The sequence below is a fragment of the Grus americana genome, chromosome 1, assembly GCF_028858705.1.
Source record: "Grus americana isolate bGruAme1 chromosome 1, bGruAme1.mat, whole genome shotgun sequence".
NCBI classification, from domain to species: Eukaryota; Metazoa; Chordata; class Aves; order Gruiformes; family Gruidae; genus Grus; species Grus americana.
This window is the reverse complement of record NC_072852.1, coordinates 64,195,552-64,213,495: the sequence shown is the minus strand read 5'-3', so window position 1 is coordinate 64,213,495 and position 17,944 is coordinate 64,195,552. Positions and strand designations below refer to the sequence as shown.

The 17,944-nt window shown below is 42.1% G+C and overlaps 1 protein-coding gene across 1 annotated transcript in view; it reads left to right on the top strand.

Annotated features, from left to right (window-relative positions):
- Positions 1 to 4,657: 4,657 nt before the first annotated feature.
- The window catches only part of TRIM24 (tripartite motif containing 24), a 66,649-nt gene continuing 53,362 nt past the window's right edge, over positions 4,658 to 17,944 (top strand). Inside the window, exon 1 of the mRNA XM_054842660.1 lies at positions 4,658 to 5,186. Within this exon, the coding sequence (XP_054698635.1) occupies positions 4,778 to 5,186 (409 nt within the window). The 5' untranslated portion in view covers positions 4,658 to 4,777. The remainder of the gene's footprint in view (positions 5,187 to 17,944) is intronic.

Here is a 17,944-nt window from a genome sequence, read left to right as displayed (position 1 = left end):
AAAAGAAACTGGATGTGACGGATTTGGAGCTGCCCTGTGATAATTTAGGAATATGGTCTGTTGGCCTGATTATTTAGATGAATGTCTGAGTTTAACTCATCAGGGATTAGCTTGCAACTGCACTCTTAAATTATCGCTGGGCTGGTCTGTACTTGCAACCCTGGGATGCCCCACTTCCACCGAGGCTGTGCAGTGAGGGAGCATGGGGACTTGGAAGGGGGAAGAGATTCAGTTTTGAACCACAGCATCTCTGCACGGGCAGCCCTAGCATCCTGTGCATCCCTAGGAGAGATGTACATCTCCAAAGGTCCATTGGGGATTAGAGATGGGACCTGTAACTGTTTGTTTGAGAAAATAACCGGATAGAGCATTGTTAGGGGACAGTAACTGGGATGTGTTCACGTTCAGCCATGTTGATTCCATGTGTTTGTGGAATTTTCTATGGAAGTGAAGGTTAACCCTAAAAAATATATTTTGGAAGAAAAAAGGTTTGTGAATACCATGGTCATTTTCAGCAATTTTTATCTAACACTGGGCGTTCAGAACTGGCACGTTGCCTCTCGCCTTAGGCAAGCCCATTTTCCATGAAAGGGAACCTAATGGGATGACCCCAGGGTTAATTCACAAAAGCACGGTGACTTCTCTGAACATGAAACTAATGGGAAGCTGTGCAGTGGTGGTGTTATTCCATAGTTTACAGTGGAGGTATGTTGGGTGGAGCACTGGAAACGTTACAAGGTGGCTGGCCCACTCCAGGGTGTTGGACCCAGCCTCATCTGTGGTGAGCTTCCAGATGAGACCAAGCTGGTCAAGTGAATCTCTTCTCGGTTATGAAAGAAGAGTGCCAGTGGTTATTTGCCAGGTGCTGAAGAAATAATTGACTTGGGTAAATAGCATATATAATAGGACACAAAGAATGTTTCTAAGAAACCATCCCTCAATTTGGAGGAAAAGATTTTTTATTTGTGTGTATATTTTGGGTGAGTGAAGTATAGAAAACAGAAAGTTGAAAATCCTAAGAAAATTACCTGAACCAGGTTTTTCTCACTCTCTCCTGGCTGAGAGGACAAGTAGGTATAGTCCTATATAGCTTTTTTTACTATAGCTTTATGTGTTCTTGATTGCAGAGTTCAGAAAGGCAGCCTACAGGCCTAAGCCATATTTTAGATTAATTCCTAATTCAGCCATCATAGCTAGGGAGGGACTATGTTCATTCACTGCTTATTCCAGCTGTTCTGGTATGTAAAGTTCTCCTTCTTCACTGTTGCTGGAAAGGTTAATATATTACTTCTCCCTAACTGTGAATTTCTAATGCATTCATCTTGTCCCCAGTGAACATCTTTTATATTTTATGGATTTCATTCAACAGCAAGACGAACCATATATTAAGACATCCATTTGTCAAGAGAAGCCAGATTAGAAAATGCTGTATATTCTGGGGCAGATCCTCCCAGTGACTGTTTCATGGGGCTGGTAGTGGAGTCTGGCCAAAAAGCTGCTATATCCACCTCTTGGATGACCACAGTGGCAAAAGCATTTTTTAATGATATAGACGGAGCGCTGAGTCTCCTCCGCCACTTCCTTCACTGTTGCCACATAAAGGATAAAACTGAGCTGTCCAGATCACACTCCAAGCCCCGTGGCTTTATTTTGGTCTACAAAAAAACTTTGGAAAGAGACTGTTTAGTGTCACATGGCTGTCTGAGGAAGAGGAAATGTACATGCCAATGTTTAGGGGTAATCTGGGAAGGGTTGCATTTTGTAAGGACGAGTGACTGACTACTAGAAAATCTAGGAATACAGGGAAGAGACAAATTGAAGCAAAGGCAAAAGGAAGAAATCAGAGCCAGCAAGTAAATTCTGAGAGCAAGGAGCTCCGAGTTATGAGCCCTCCATTGAGAAGTTCTGCTGGCAGTCGGCTGCCATTTCCTCCTGTAGCTGAAGTTTTGACTGGTGACTTTTTGTGGAGTATGTTGCAGGAATTTAGATGACAAATGGCAAAGGTCTAGACTGTGGTCACAAAGTGTGTATCTAAACAGAAGGCAAAATGCTACAGCAATAATACTGCTTCTGGAATTTGCTTTAATTGGTATGTCTGGGAGAAGCAGAGGATTTACAAAAACTCACATACTGTGAGCAAAAGTAACAAGTAGCATAGCAAGATCTTAAGCTCTCCTGTAAGCATGGAAGAGGGAAGGACAGACAAAGTAATCTCAGCTTCTGGTTGTTTTCTGCAGCTAGTTGACATGATTTCCATGCTTTCTAAGCTGACTCTATCAGCTTGACACCGTCTTCATTTTTTCTCCATTGGTTTGTCTCATCCCAGTGAAACACTGGAGAACCCAACAAGTCATACCCTGCTTCTGACAGCAACTAGACAAAACTGGCAGCTGTTTTCAGACTGAAGACAGTACAGCACATATTGCCCCATGGTGGGTTTGTCTACATCGCCTTTTACAAGCTGCCCCAAGCCAGCTCTGCCTGGGGTCCCTGTTGGCCAGATGCAGGGTAGCTGTGGTCCAAAATTATCTCTATATATACACTCCAGGTGAGTATAATGGGGTGCAGCATCTTTCATTACTTGTTTCCACATTTTGTCTGAGCAATGCAGTTACACTTAAAAGCTTTTTCATTCACTCTCATCTTCCTATACTGCAGGGCTGGTTATCTTGGGATGGTTATTTCTGTTCCTTCCTAATGCTTTTTGCTCACGTTCTGAGTACTCCAAATACGATGCCACCACTAACAGGAAGGAGAGCGGGGCTCTACATTCAAATTCAAATCATACGAGTTCAAACATTTATTTTAAATCAGATGCTGTTCAGATGCCACGCTACTACAGATTTTACAGCGCAGTTCATGTGAGCTTTGCAAACATCCCAAGCAAACAACCTTTGCAAAAAACATAATTGTATCATTTTACTAATCTCTGGGAGAGATTGGAGAAACAGCTTACACTAGTTACAGAAACCATCCAGTTTGATGATCTTATGACTTGCTATCATCCCTCACAAGTATATTATTCATTAACTTTCCAATCATGTTTGCTATTAAAACTGATCAAACATACTTCAGTTATCGCCTGCTTCCCGACAGATGCATTCTAATGGCATTTTTGATACTTTTTCACCTTACGGAACCTGTACCATCATCCTTAGCTTTAATTCCCCAGCCTGTTTCATATTAACACTTACACACTCTCAGCATGTTGGCTCCCATCACGAGGAATTGTTAGAACAGCGTTGTATGATATTGGATAACCAAGCCGGTGCATGTGGGATCAGAGGAAGAGGGCTCTACCCTACCACTTGTTGAGTCTCAGCAAAGGGAGAGAGTCAGCTGGACTGGGAAGCAGAAGACGTGCTTCAAGAAACTGCTGCTGGTGACATTTTTTCCCCATGCGTTGGCAAGTTGAGAGTTGAGAAAGTATGGCTTGACCCCTCTGTTGATACTCTTAAGCAGGGAACGACATCTATCTCTTAACAGTTCTTCACTGTAAAGCGAAATCTGACTTCCCCCCCCCCCCCCCCCGAAACAACCTGTGTATTGTTCTCCTGTTATCATGGTAAATTATGGATGTGAGACATGCTGAATCATGACAATGCTCCTGTACGCAGCTGTTCTATGCGCTGAAGAAATTTGTCTGTTGTCATGTATGGCTTTTTTATGCTCTTATTTATTATGGGTCTGACATTAGGGTCTTGATGGGATTGCAAGGAAGCGGGAAGCGTGCTGGCTGCTCTGGGATTTTAAGCGCTGACATCTGGAATATTGTGAGGAGCTTGGATCGGTTTACAACTGACCTGTGACCAATGCGTAAGCAGCGCTTCACGTCCGCACGCGTGCTTAAGTCAAAGCATTTGATTCAATAAAATGTCACGTCCAAACCAGAATGGTAGTTTTCCATCATACTCTTTTAATTTTACTGATTGCCAATTAGCTTCAGTGAGGCGACGTGCCTGCGCGCGGCAGTGTAGGTGTGATCCGCCAAACCGAACATGGGCCAAAGTTTACAGACACCCGCACGTACAGCAGGGGAGAAGGACAACCTCTTTAAGAACCTCTCAGAGGGGTGAAGGCCTCTCACCTAGCCAGCGCCAGGCTGCCCACACGCTGCCGGCCGCGGGCTGGGCCTCCTACCCAGGCGAGAGGGCGGCCATTTGGGCAGGGGCTGAGGGGACCATGGGCTCCAGCGGGGCTGGCAGGAAGCTTTTAACGCAGTGTGTGTGCTGGTGGGGCGCAAGACCCGGGGAGGTGATGGGTGAGTGCCTGTGGGTTACAGGCGCCATAGGCACCGGCGACAAGGTCCGTCCCCGACCAGCCCCCGGGCCGGGAAAGGCCCCGCCTCCGGCCCGGGGAGAAGGCGGGGTGGGGCGGGGCTGCTCGGGGCGGGGCCTCTGGGGGCGGGGCTTCCTCTGGCGGTCGGGCTGGTTCCTGTGAGGGCGGGGCGGCAGAAGCGCTCGCCGCACGTAGGCGATGGGGGCGTGGCCCCGAAGGGGGAGTGGCGCGGCGGGGCGGGGCGAGGCACCGGGGCTGGGGCGGTGGGCGGGGCGGGCGGCGCGGCGGGGGGAGGGGCGGGGCGCAGCGTGGCGAGGGGCGGGGCGCGGGCGGCCGTTGGCCGTGTCGCGCGGCGGGGCAGCCTCCTCCCGGGGCAGGCACACAAACACCGCGGGCCGCGCAGGGTGGGGATCGGCGCGGGCGGGAAGCGGCGGGGGCAGTGGGGCCGCCCCGCCTCCCTGCCTCCCTTCGGCGCTCCGGCGGCGGCCGGCGCAGGACAATGGAAGAGGCGGCAGCGGCGGGAGTAGCGGCGGCGGGAGCGGGAGCGGGAGCGGCGGCGGCGGCGGCGGGGGGGCCCTGCCCGGCGGATCGAACGGGAGCGGCGGCGCTGAGCGGGGAGAACGAGGCCGAGAGCCGGCAGGGCCCGGCGGAGCGCGGTGGGGAGGTGGCCCCGCTCAACCTGTTGGACACTTGCGGCGTGTGCGGGCAGCCCATCCAGAGCCGGCGGCCCAAGCTGCTGCCCTGCCTCCACTCGGTCTGCCTCCGCTGCCTGCCGCAGCCCGACCGCTACCTCATGCTGCCCCCCGCCATACCCTCCTCGGCCGCCGGCACCCCCAAGGAGCCGCAGCCGCCGGCACCCCCCTCCTCGCCCGTCTCTTCGCCGGCCTCACCCCTGCACTGCACGCCCGGTAAGTGGCCCTTCTGCCGCCGACCTCTTCCCTCCGCCTGGCCCACGGCCCCGTGGTTGGGGGTGCAACCCCTTCCACCCCGCGCTCACCTTCCCCCTTATCCCCGGAGGTCTGTGTATCGCGACAGACGTGGGGGGCGGGGAGCTGTCGCGACGGGAACTTGGGAAGCACCGGGTGCCGTGGGCGGGGTGCAGGTGCCCGGCCGCGGGTCTCCCGGGGGCACGGACCTGTCAGGGCGGGCTCGGGGCGGGCTGTGCTCGCTGCTCGCCAGCGCCAAGGCTGGCGGGGAGATTGTGTGCGCGTTGGTGGTGGGTGGGGTTTTTTTTTGTAATTATTGTTATTATTTTTAAAATTTCCCACCTCGGAAGGGAAGGCAGTAATTGTACTTTCCCGGGAGCTCTCTGTGTGGATAGAGAGGAGCGGCGGGAGCCGTCCCCCTCCTCCCCCCGCCGGGCCGTGGGTGCGGGGCCGGGCGCGCCTCGGGGGCCGCGGCCGGCCTGGGCAGCTCCCTCGGTGGGCGCCGGGGTGGGGGGGCTTTGCGCCCATAAGGGTTTGCTTTTGCCTTATGCCGGGGGGAAAACCGTAATACGGAGTGACATGAAGGCAGAAAAACGTAGCGAGAAAACAGACTTGTTTTGAGTAATGTTTCTAGGCGGGCAGTTCGGAGCTCACCTGGAGGGAAGCCCTGCGGTTGTCATCCTCTTTAGGCGGCGTTCAGCCGGGGAGGGTCCCAGCTCCTGGGCGGTAACAAGTGCGGACAAGCAATAAGGCTTGTCCACCTGATAGGCAGCCTGGATGGATCTGGTAATGCATTAATTGTAAAACTTACTTGTTTAATTGTCGTGCTGAAGGGAGAATGCTGCGAGGAATTTTTGGTAAGCTCATGTACTGACAGAGTAGTAGCTTATGTCAAGGTGTTTGAAAATACATCTTGCTCTAGAAGATGTGTAAAAACTCCTACAATCTGAACGTACTTTCCCAATATTTTACTTTTTTCCCAGCCTTCTTGGGTCTAGTGGGTCGCTTAACTTTGTTAAAGGCAACTTCATCTTAGAAAAAGGTGCAAACAAGCATCCTCTAGTGGAAATGGGTGAAGATCCTGGAGAAACTTGAATAGAAAAGAGAAAGTGTGATAGGAATTGAGCTTGTCTGTAGGTATTATTAGTGGAGGTTGTGCTTATTGGGATGTGTAGTGGGTGCTCATGTGAAAAATTCTACATGAAGAAAGAAGTAGCAACTCCAGATTGGCCATTCTTAAGCAAGTATTAACCATTGTCCTTTAAGTGCATTTAGGAAACCTTTACCATTCTGCCAGCAATTCTGACCAGAAAGATTACAACTTGAAGATGCAAAATGTTTGCAGCAATTTATAAAGGAACATCGTCTTGGAGAAAGGATTATTTGGGACAATTGGACAGACAGCCTTGCTCAGAATGTCTGAGAAAGTCCCGAGTATGTTATTAATAGGATATGCTGAGCCTCTTAATCTACATTGATGTCTGTGTTAGTGTATTCATCCAGTCTTCAATTTTAGCATGTAATTTATGTAGTAGACTACCTGGTCAGAAGTTCCAGAACGCAAAAATATGTGAGACCCAAAGCCAGTATATTTAAGCTTGGTTCATCAAGGAAATACTATTGCTCATACATCTACGAGTTGAACTGTGCAGTTCTGCATGGGAGGAACAGAAAAAAGCACAAACTGGTGTATGATGAGATACTTCAAGATGACATACTTGGAAACGAGAAAGGGTGCAGAGATGAAGCTAGTTCAGGGGTTGCAACATAGGCTGAGAGACAATGTAATCATCATGGAAGATCATCTTCTGAGTTTTGAGGTCATGAACAGCACAGCTAAACTCCCAGTGTTCTAGTTAAATATAGCAGAAACGGGTGTGTAGTTGAGTAAGAAATGAGATGCATCATAAGAATGAAAAGATTAGTGGTATTCAAACATCTGCTTGAGAGTACAAACGACAGATAAAATAATGAATCTTAGCAATGGTAGACTTGTATGTAGCTCTATTCCTTCCTTATGACTATGCGAGTTGGTTCTACATGAATAAATTACACATATCTTATATATTCTTCCTTGTTCTACGAATTTACAGACATACTATTTTTTGGTGACATTTTTACCCTCTCAGTTTTTCTTTCACATTATTTTCATGCTTCCATGTCCAATGGGAAGAAACAACTTGTATAGATCTCACACTCTTTGACGCATTCTTTACATCTTGTCACGGTTTTGGCCTAGTTAAAATGACAATGGCTGTATACTAGCTAGCTAGGCCTGACTTGATAATGTGCACTGGCTACTTTCTGTTTTCCAGCTGATAAAAAGTTGTAAACTTAAGTTTGGATTAAAAAAAAAAAAGGCATCAGTGTCTAAAGCTGATTATATTGAGGAAAAATGTTATGGCTGGAGGAGTTCTTGAATTATCAGAAGATGGAAGGAAGGACAAAACAGTGCAAATTGGTCACCTCTTCTGGTAATATAATACGTTGTGCAAAATGTTTGAGGGGTGACCTGAAGAAATAAACTGAAGAGTATAAGCTTTGAAAGTTGGATAGTAAATTCTTTTCATGCTGTAAATTATGAGATTACTGTGACTAAACTGAAGAAATAAACAGCAAGGAAGCTATTTGTGCTGGAAGGAATGTCCTAGGTAAGGAACACAATAGAATTATAAACTATGAAAAGCTCCTGAAAGATAAGCAGACAGCTTATGCACGTGTGCTGAGCAGTAAGGTGTCGCACAAAAAGAAGCCTGAAGAAAGGCTGGTAGAAGGGAGTCTTGTTTTGAACAAAGGAGAGGATATGATTTGAAAAGTGCTTCACTGAGCCAGCCTTGAGATGGAGTGTTGTGCTAACATCCAAATTAGTTGAGAAACAGGTAGCTAAAGAGGAACTGCATTTCAAGTATAATCTGCATATGCCTTTTGTCTTCAGTAAACTCTTTCCAAGCAGAAACAGTCCTTTGCTTTACTAGAATAATGCGTGCTTTCGACTTCCAACATACAGACAAGTTTACTTGGGAGGATGTTGGCTCTCTTTCTGTAAAGATACTAACAACTAATAAAGGATTACTGTGGGGAAAAAAATCCTCAAACTTAAGGATCTAGAGTGAATTAAGAATTTCAGTGTTGCTCACTTGAATACAAGGTTCAGCATGGGTAATGGCAAAGACAGGTGTCAAGATATGTGAAGGAGTTTCCTATGGTGGATGTTAATCAGTATTCCTCCTGCAAAGGTAGGCTGGTGGCAAGGCCATTTGGCATGGATATACTCTATACTGCCACAGCATTCAGTTTTGAAATAAAATAATTTCTATAGGAAAAAACAAGCTTGGAGTTTATGATCTCCATACTGTTACTGAAGTTAAAGTTGTTGCAGAATCAACCGTCTGTCAGATTTCAATGGTCTTCGCACTGGAGGACTCACTGCTTGTTTTCTTAATGTGCAATGGTAAACTTATTTGATGTAGGTGGTATCTTTGTTGTGGCATTGCCAAAAAATGGGTTGCCAGGCACAGAATGTTATGAACTATGGGGAATGCTGCAGGAGGGGGTCTGTAAATGTGATACTAGCTTGTGTGCGAGTGTGTACAGACACAGCTACTAAATAAATTGGCTAACTCCATGTGTGTTTTCTTTCTGTTTCTCAAATGGCCATTCTTTACTATAGGATTGTGCAAGTTCTAACTGGTGCATAAAAGAAGGCTGTTATTAGAAATCTGCCATTTGCCCAAATTTTGTGCTGGGTGGTGCTTCAATGACTAGTTGAGTAGTAGTCTATATTTAATTAAAGGACAGCGTTCATAATATGGGGAGCATCTGGACATCACAGTACTCCTGTGGAATTTTTAAATGTGAAAGAGGTATATGAAAATCACAAAGTTACAGATTGAGATTCTATTCCTTTTCAAAACTATTTAAATTGTAAACATCCTTGTTTGGTTTTTATTATCAATCTCCGCACCAAATAGATTGTGAACTGGTCTGGTGAAAAACTTATGAATGGAAATGCATAGCAAAGTTTTACGTAGGTATCGTGATTAAATCTTACTAGTGTCGATACCAAAAATAGTAGAGAGAATTCTTATTATCCTTATTTTACCTGTAGACAAACCTACTAGCAAACAAATCTGTATGAAGCTTTTACAAGCATGTAATGTTTGGACACTCCCAGGATTTAAATTCCTGGGGAGTGTCCAGACTAACAACTCAAATATGTTCAATACTTTCTGTTAATTAAAGTAATAAATACTTCAGAGTTACTAAACAAGGATTTCAGTGATGTTTCATATTTCAGCTTATTAATGCCAAGAAATATTTGTTTGCCAATACAATTTGGAGGCCTATAAGGCATGGAATGAAGACCTAACCCTTCGTATCTTCTCACGAATGTGAATGGCATCTGTTGTTTTATGTCCCACAGTCAGTCCTTATCCAGATACCTTTAAACTCTTTCTGACTCTCTTCTGATCTTAATATCTGGACTTTCTGATGTCATCACTTCATTTGACCTTGAAAATACAGCTTTTGAAATTAACTTAAATTTTCTTATTTCTCTGTATGTAACGTGCTTATTCCCTCTTTCATTTTGATAACTGTTAGAATCACAGAATGGTTTGGGTTGGAAGGGACCTTTTAAAGGCCATCTAGTCCAACGCCCCTGCAGTGAGCAGGGACATCTTCAGCTAGAGCAGGTTGCTCAGAGACCCGTCCAACCTGACCTTGCATGTTTCCAGGGATGGGGCATCTGCCACCTCTTTGGGCAACCTGTTCCAGTGCTTCACCACCCTTATCATGTAAAACTTCTTCCCAATATCTAGTCTAAATCTATCCTCTTAGTTTAAAACAATTACCCCTTGTCCTGTTGCAACAGGCCCTGCTAAAATGTTTGTCCCCATCTTTCTCATAAGCCCCTTTAGAGTACTGAAAGGCTGCAGTGTCTCCCTGGAGCCTTCTCTTCTCCTGAGGCTGAACAACCCCAACTCTCAGCCTGTCCTCATAGGAGAGGTGCTCCATCCCTCTGATCATCTTTGTGGCCCTCCTCTGGACTTGCTCAAGCAGATCCAGGTCTTTCTTGTACTGGGGACCCCAGAGCTGGACACAGTACTCCAGATGGGGACTCACCAGAGCAGAGTAGAGGGGCAGAATCATATAATAGTTTCATTTGAGCTTTCTTACAGTGAAGATTAGTTTTTTTTCCAGGTTTTGTTAGTCTAAGAAGACTTAAGATTTTTTGTTTGTTTTAATCTGCTTACTACATATGATTATTTCCATTTCATCTTTAATATTGCCACTTGCTTAAAGTGCATTCTCTCCATTTTTCACTGTTACAAAGAGTCCATATTTTATTTGTGTGGGTATATGCTCACACTTGCACATATGTGGTTGCATGTATGCATCCTTTCACAAGTCTTAGTTCTGCTGCAGTGCCATCAAGAACTAAATTGTTTAACTGTAACAAACTTAAGGAGATTTGGGAGTGCGGATATCTGAAAATAATATAAGTTATAGGAATATATATAGGAAATATATGCCTAGTTTTCACACTTTTTTGATTTGTGGTTACTTTGAATTGAAAACTTCCTGAGCCCCAGAGATTGTATATCTGAAAAGCATTTAGCATTGTTACAGGTGAAATAGCATAATATTATTGTTTTGATAGCCTGTAATGGACAAATCTCTTAGCTAAAAAGTCACGAAACTAGTAAAAACTTAAAAATATTAATCAGTAAACTATCTAGAGAACGTTCTTATTTTTCTAATTATCATGCCCTTCTTTTAGGAAAAAAGCTATGCTCTCAAGATATGTCTGATGGAATATGATACTAATTGTACTAGTGTAATTAGAAATAGAGGATATATAAATGCCTGCATTCTCTTCTACCAGGAATTCCACAAAAATCAGTAGACACACATATGCAGTCTTTATCAAGGTGGACAGCTACGCGATGCTGAAAGAAGCTTTAATCATGGTTGCTTTGATACATGATTAATATAAGCATATAATATATACTTATCTTATGTGTGTCTACAGAATAGTATTTTGAGGGTAAGTTAGGTACATTTGCAGTCTTGCTTCTTTCACCAATAGTTGGAGATGGAAAAACTGAAGCCATCGGAAACATCAGATGAGCGTTAAAACAACTGCAGTGACATGGACAGGTTTATCTGAATTGGAAGCCTTTTAGAAGTTAGGCTGTAGAAGTTATCAAAATAGCTGAACTGTTGTATGAAAGTTTTTGTTTGTTTGTTTTTGTTAAGCAAAGATTTAAATCCTCAGAAGCCAATCTAGCTCTGTTCTGATACGGAATTGGCTTATGTCTCTACTAAGCAATTAGTACTTTCAATAATGGAAAGGAATCCTAGATCATAAGGCAACAGGAGAGGAAATACATACTAATGTATTAAAAATACTTGGATGTGTATCTAGTTGAAAGTCTATTGGGTTGTTTTAATGCATATGATAGAGAAACCTCTTAAGAAAATTACTTGTCTGAAGAGCAGGGGAAAATAATGGTGCCTCTGCTCATTAAGAGGCAAATTGAGGAAGAAGTGTGCTTGTTCATAGGAGAAATGTACTGAAGAGCTAGCGGGCCATGTAGCAGGCTTTTAGGTTGCCTTGCTGACTTACGTAAGTGCTACCAAGTGGCCGTGTTCACTCAACTTTACCCAGTTAGTTAATTTAAGAAAGGAGTTTTGTTGAAACTCTTGATCCTGAATGTAGTGTTGTTAAAGAAGCTGGTCTTTTGTACAGGAAAAGTTTTATGCCAGGGTCGTGCAAGTTTGTGTGGAATTTCCATATTATTTAGTGGAATTTCCCGGTGACAGTAAACTTGTGAAGCTGGTATTTTGCCCATTATATCTGATCTAAACAACAAGATAGGGGAAAACCAAAAATAATTTAAAGTGAATTTTACTGTGACTGTATTTCAGTATGAATAACTGTTTATGAAAAATGTATTCTTTCTGAAACTGGAAGTTCTTTTAAAAGAAGTCTGATTTTTACAATAAGATGAAATACTTTAATACAGTAGTTTTTGCTGATTTCCTCACAATAATATGTTGGTCAGACAAGGTTCTTCAGGTGGCTATGGCCCTGTAGCTTGCACTGTGGACCCATGCAGATGATCCAGCCAAACTGTGAATAGTAGCAAAATTTCCTACTGGGCTTCCTATCTCTTATTTAACTTTTATCTGCTGTAGCAGTTTCATGATGCGTTCTTTTATGTTTGGCTAATTTAAAGGTCACAGAAAAATTGTTTTAACAGAAGAATTTCAGTGGTGCTGAGGTAGATTTTAACAGCAATTAGCTAGCTATGGAGTCATTTACTGTTTAAACTATGTACTTGCAGCTCAAATGTGCTTTGAAGATGTCAGTGTCACAGCTGAATTGACTAAATATCTACTTTTTTTTTTCCTAGTGGCCAGAGAGAATGCATAAAAACATAAATGTTTACCATCAAAGAAAGCATAAAACAGTTGTGTGAAGTAACTAAGAACATTACACCATTCTTAACAAGAAACAGTCTTGTAAAGTCAGGTATGAAACCAAAGGTTGAGCAGAAGAATGTTCTTAATTATTTGGTACTGTCTCCAGTGCTTCAAGTAAATGCTTATTTGAAGCTTTTATGTGGGAGAAGATTGTGTATTACCTTGCATATATTACTAATTTATGATAGAGGACTTAGGTTAAACAAGTTTTCTAGTTATTTTTGAGGTTTATCAGTGGGCTATGGAAAAAAGGAAGACAGCAAGGCTCAGCTATTTGAACTGCTCTTATGGGTTTTGAGGGCCCTTGTTTCTAAAGTGGATTTGGGTCACGTGCACATCTTCATTTCAGAAAAGAAATCTGCAACTCCAGTGCTAAACCCTCCATAAGTGGGAGTACATGGACAAGAGAACTGAGCCATTTGCTTTCTGACTGTAGAAAGATTCCTGCTTCTGATTAATAAGTTGCCTGTGGCAACTTTTTTTAAAGTGGCAAGTTCCCCTTTATACTATAGTCCCTGAAGTGAATATAGTGCAATTTGAATAAAACAAGACTGTAGCTGAAATACCCTTTGAACTAAAATGATTACCTAATTTGAAAAGTGACTGTATATTTTCCCAGTGAGCTGACATATCTGTCTGTACTGTAACTAGTAAAAAAGAAATGGGACTATTTTTATGTAAATGTTGACTTGGAAAAACCCCATTTATTTTTCTAGGATGTCTGCTTGAGTTCAGAAAGCATGTAATAAACTTAAAAGTTCACTTAATCCACTTCATTCATTTCTAGGCATCTTAATAGAGTCACAACATGGTTAAGGATGTGCAGAGTTGAAGTTTGTTGAACTAATGCTATACACCAGCCTAACAGAAGTTCGTGTTAGGCTTAGGCTGCTGCTGTATTTGCTACATCAGGGTACTTGTAACACAGATGCTGGTGAGGGGAGGGAACACTGGTGGTATGCAGGGAATGAGTAGGTGGGAAGAAAGAGGTAGAGAGATGCAGCACTTGGCTGGGGAATAAGAAATTTTTAAATGGGAACAAGGTTCTAATTTTAAATGCAAGGTATGCTGCCTTGGTAGAACAGCTCAGCACCAACAGGCCTGTTACAAGAAATGAGTAGTTGGCAAGATTGGCCTGAACAGCAAAAGTGTGAATTGAAACATGCCTTTTTTTTTTTTTTTTTTTTCAACCTGGACTCTGCTTTGAAATGAGTAAACTACTTGCTGAAGTAATGTAGGAATATAAACTACCTGCCTTTCTAGTCAGTTGGCTTAAAGAAAAGTGGAAGTAGCTTTGAATCATCTTTGCCTTTTGGAAAACCTCTGTGACATGTAACTATTGTTTCAATAGTTTTCAAGTAAAAGTTGAAATTCATGGCACTCGGGAACCCCAAAGTGATAAATAGGGTAGTGGGCATTGATCAGTCAGAAGCTGAGATAAAGACAGTCTATTTAGCAGATAAGCTTTGTTGAATACAGAGCTGTATAATGATATGCAGTGTCTGATAGCAGGACCTCAGTAATGGCTAGATGTCCTGAGAACATTTAAATCTTGGAGGTAGCATACTTCAGGGTTAGATTTAGCTCTCTTTGAGTGCTTGTAGCTTCGCAGTTCCAATACTACCTTTGTTTCTTTAAGCAGTTGGTTGTCAGCCCTCAGTTCTCTGTAGTTCTGTTCCTTTCTTGCTCTTTTCTTCTCTAGGGGTCTTTCATCACACATTAGCAGCTATTGTTTTCAGTTGTTTTAGCCTTTGAATTGTTGAACTTAGCAGCTACAGGCTACTTGGCCTTCAATAGTTCCAGGACTGTGAGGGTATAACCTGCTGACTAGCAAGTCTTTCTTTGAAACCTCCGAAATAATTTAGAATACTTTGATTGTTTAGTTTAATCAAATGCTACAGAAATTTGATCTCCTTTTAGAAGCTCTGCTTAACTTTTCCTCAGTCCCTTCTCTCTTCAAGAAACTCAAATTTGGATTCAGAGCTCATGCTTTAAACCTTGCCTGAATAAGTATTATCTCAAAATGTAGATGCATAGAATTCTTTCCTGGGATAAACATAGGTGTAGTTTGTCTGTCATAGTCTATCTGAATGTGAGTCCAGAGATCCTAGCAGCCCTTTCTTCAAATATTACACTCCAAGCTGTAAAATAAAATCTTTATTCCCTGCTTCATAGCAAAGGCAGAGTCCAATGTTGTGAAAGAGTGTTCAGAAGAGCCTGGGTTGGAATGTATGAGAGGGCCTGTGGTCTTTTCACATCTTCTTGCAGTGAACATCAGACAACAAAAGACCCCTAGCAATAGGGTCTTATTCTGTATCACAAGAATGACCTGCCAGAATTGCTCTTACTGCTCAATAAATATTTGTTGTATCAACTGTTGGTACTGGCACTATCAATAAAATTCTGCGTATCTTGATGGACTGAGCAGATTCAACTGCAGATTGGGAGACAGTCCTCTGTTGTCTCTTCTTCTTTGAAATGGCCTTATAAGTGGGACCAGATACAACTTAGAAACAAAGCCACGGTTTCTGGTAGCTCATTATGTCTTCTAGATTATCATTGCTGTTTAAATTCAACAAGGCCAAAGATCTGTTCTCAAAATAGTCATTCCAGAAGCTGTTTTTGGCAAAATGAAGAAGACTTTATATATAGGCATCCTAAATAGATCGAACTGACAGTCCTGTTCCCTCTGTTCCACCCTTTGTGTAAGAGCTGAATGTAGTCTGTATTCTTTAAGAAAGAAGTTAATGCTAATCTTACATCCTTTTAAAATCCATTTAGCAACAGTATTATTATATTGTGTTCCAATCTGATTGTATTTATTGTGTGGTTTGGGTTTTTTTTCTTCTTCCCTGCTTCCAGTTCCATTGGGATGAGATCAGATTTAATAAGGTTTTCTTTGGCTGCCTTTTGACTGATCTAAATTATTGAGAATATAGTATAGGTGCTATGAGCTTCAGGCGGTCTGACTTCAAACCTTTGCCAGAATAGCTGTTGTTCTGCCTTGAAGTTGTGGTTGTTTTTTCTTTTTCATTTGTCATTATGCCAGCCGAGTAGGTTAAGAACCACAATGCCATGGTTGAATGCTTATGAATATTCCTTAAAAATAAAAGTAGGAATAGAAATATAATCCTAGTTCATTCCCAGACTGGTATTGGAGGCAAAGTGTAATGTTTCCAGAACTTCATCTAAACTACTAATGTGATGAATCCTTTCAGGCAGTATGGCACAGACCATGGAAGTAGATCAAGTGAATCTAAAGGACAGGGAAATGGCATTTATGAAGACCAGTTTTGGTAGAAGATTCATTTCCCTGAGCTTCATTCATAGTACAGAGTGTGTCATGCTGGGAAAGTGCCTTTGAAGGAACTCTTCTCTGGTTTTGGGAAAATGGAGGAAACCATAGGAAGACTAGATTTCTTCAGCAGATGTGGATGTTCACATCAACCAACAGGATCTAGTTCATGGTTCAGTTATCTACTGCAGGTTACAGAGGAGAGAATATCAGGAGATGGGCAGTGAGAACACAAGTAGTATAATTGCTGCCTCTGAAACATGCTGTTTTCTGAGAGCTGTAGGGCAGCTATTTGAAATCACCATTGTTCTTGCTTGATCAATCAGTGCATAACTTCAACCCAGAAGGAATACGCTTTATTCCTTACATGCAGTAATTTTCATATTAACGCAATGCCAAAGTAGAAGGAACAACGCTGCTTCTTGATTAAATTTAAATTAAAAATTTTAAAATTCTATAATATATAAAATATATTTATATATTTTTTTAAAATTTAAACACTGCTTCTTAATTAATGCTGGTTCTTGGAAGCTGTATAGTCTGTGTGGATCTCACAATGCTCCAGCTTTGCTCAAGCAAATTTATATATAAATAAACATATTGCTCCAGCTTCGTAGTCTTAAAGTTACATGGAACTGGAAAAAGCTGGCCACCTTGCTTTTTGAATCCTTACAGCAGTGCTGTGGGATGCAGGGCAGATATCACAGAGGAATATAAAGAAAGTTGGCTTTTTATTCCTGTACATCTATACCCAAAAGTGCAATGCTTGTAACTTGTGGATAACTTGGAGGGTATTCTTCTCTCTAATTACTGGTTTTAGAATATTGGAGAGATTCTTGCAATTGAACTGGATGCCCAATAGTGGATAAGGGTATTAGCATACTTACTGGAAAGAAGTGGATGTTTGTAAGGTACGATTCATCTGACCAAGTGTAGACACCTGCTTTTAGGATGAGATGACTCATGATCTAACTATATTACTTAGGTCAACATTGACTATGAAGGGAACTTCATGTAAATCAAGACTTAGATGAATCCCACCAAAGGTATTAAAATTTGGCAACACTGCAAAGAAACTTCATCCATCTTTCAAGTGCAAAGTTTAACTATATGGAGTCATGTTAGCATAGTAAATCAGTATTATTTCTGTGCTACCATTAAGAGTTACTTTTTCCTAGGTGCAAAAGTTCTGCATGTGACAAGCTTTAGTATTAAACAGCTTTTGAACATAACAAGTAGTCAGAATAGACTGGATCTGGAAATCTTTGGCTTGTTTTGCTCAAAGAAATTAAATTGCTTGAATCATTACTTTTTTATTCCAATAATAATAATGTTTTGCAGAGCACTCAGACCTATCTGATGGAAACTGCAGGAAATAAGAAGTATCTGTATATTTTGTCTTATTGACTACATTTATCAGAGCGGGAATTTTCATCAAATATTGTTTGTGCCTTTCATTGTCCCTGTCAACAGCAAGCTTTAAAAACCTTACCAGGTTAATAATGAAAGTGTTTGTTATATAACAGACTTAATTTAAGCACAGATTAAAAGTGTACCTATATAAATATTCAGGAAATGATTGATAAATACATATTAAATTCCTCTTTCTCACTGTTGGGCATTGTGAGGTAAATGTGCTATTATCATATTGTCATCAAAGAATATATTGAAGAGATACTAATAAGCAAAAAATGTTTTTTGTAATATCAGCCTGCCCTTTCTTTTTCTTCTCTCCACCCCCTCACCAAACAAAATGACCTAAACAAAGGCAGAATGTATTATTCTAAATTAGCATGATATTTCTATACTTTTCAACATCCATTCCCTGCATATACGACTTACAACAAAGTTGATGGAATCTTCCATTAGATTTGTTACATCACTGTAATCTGTATTTTGAGATAGTTTGAAGGAAACATAACAGAGGTATTGATGACTTCTGAACTCTAAGTTT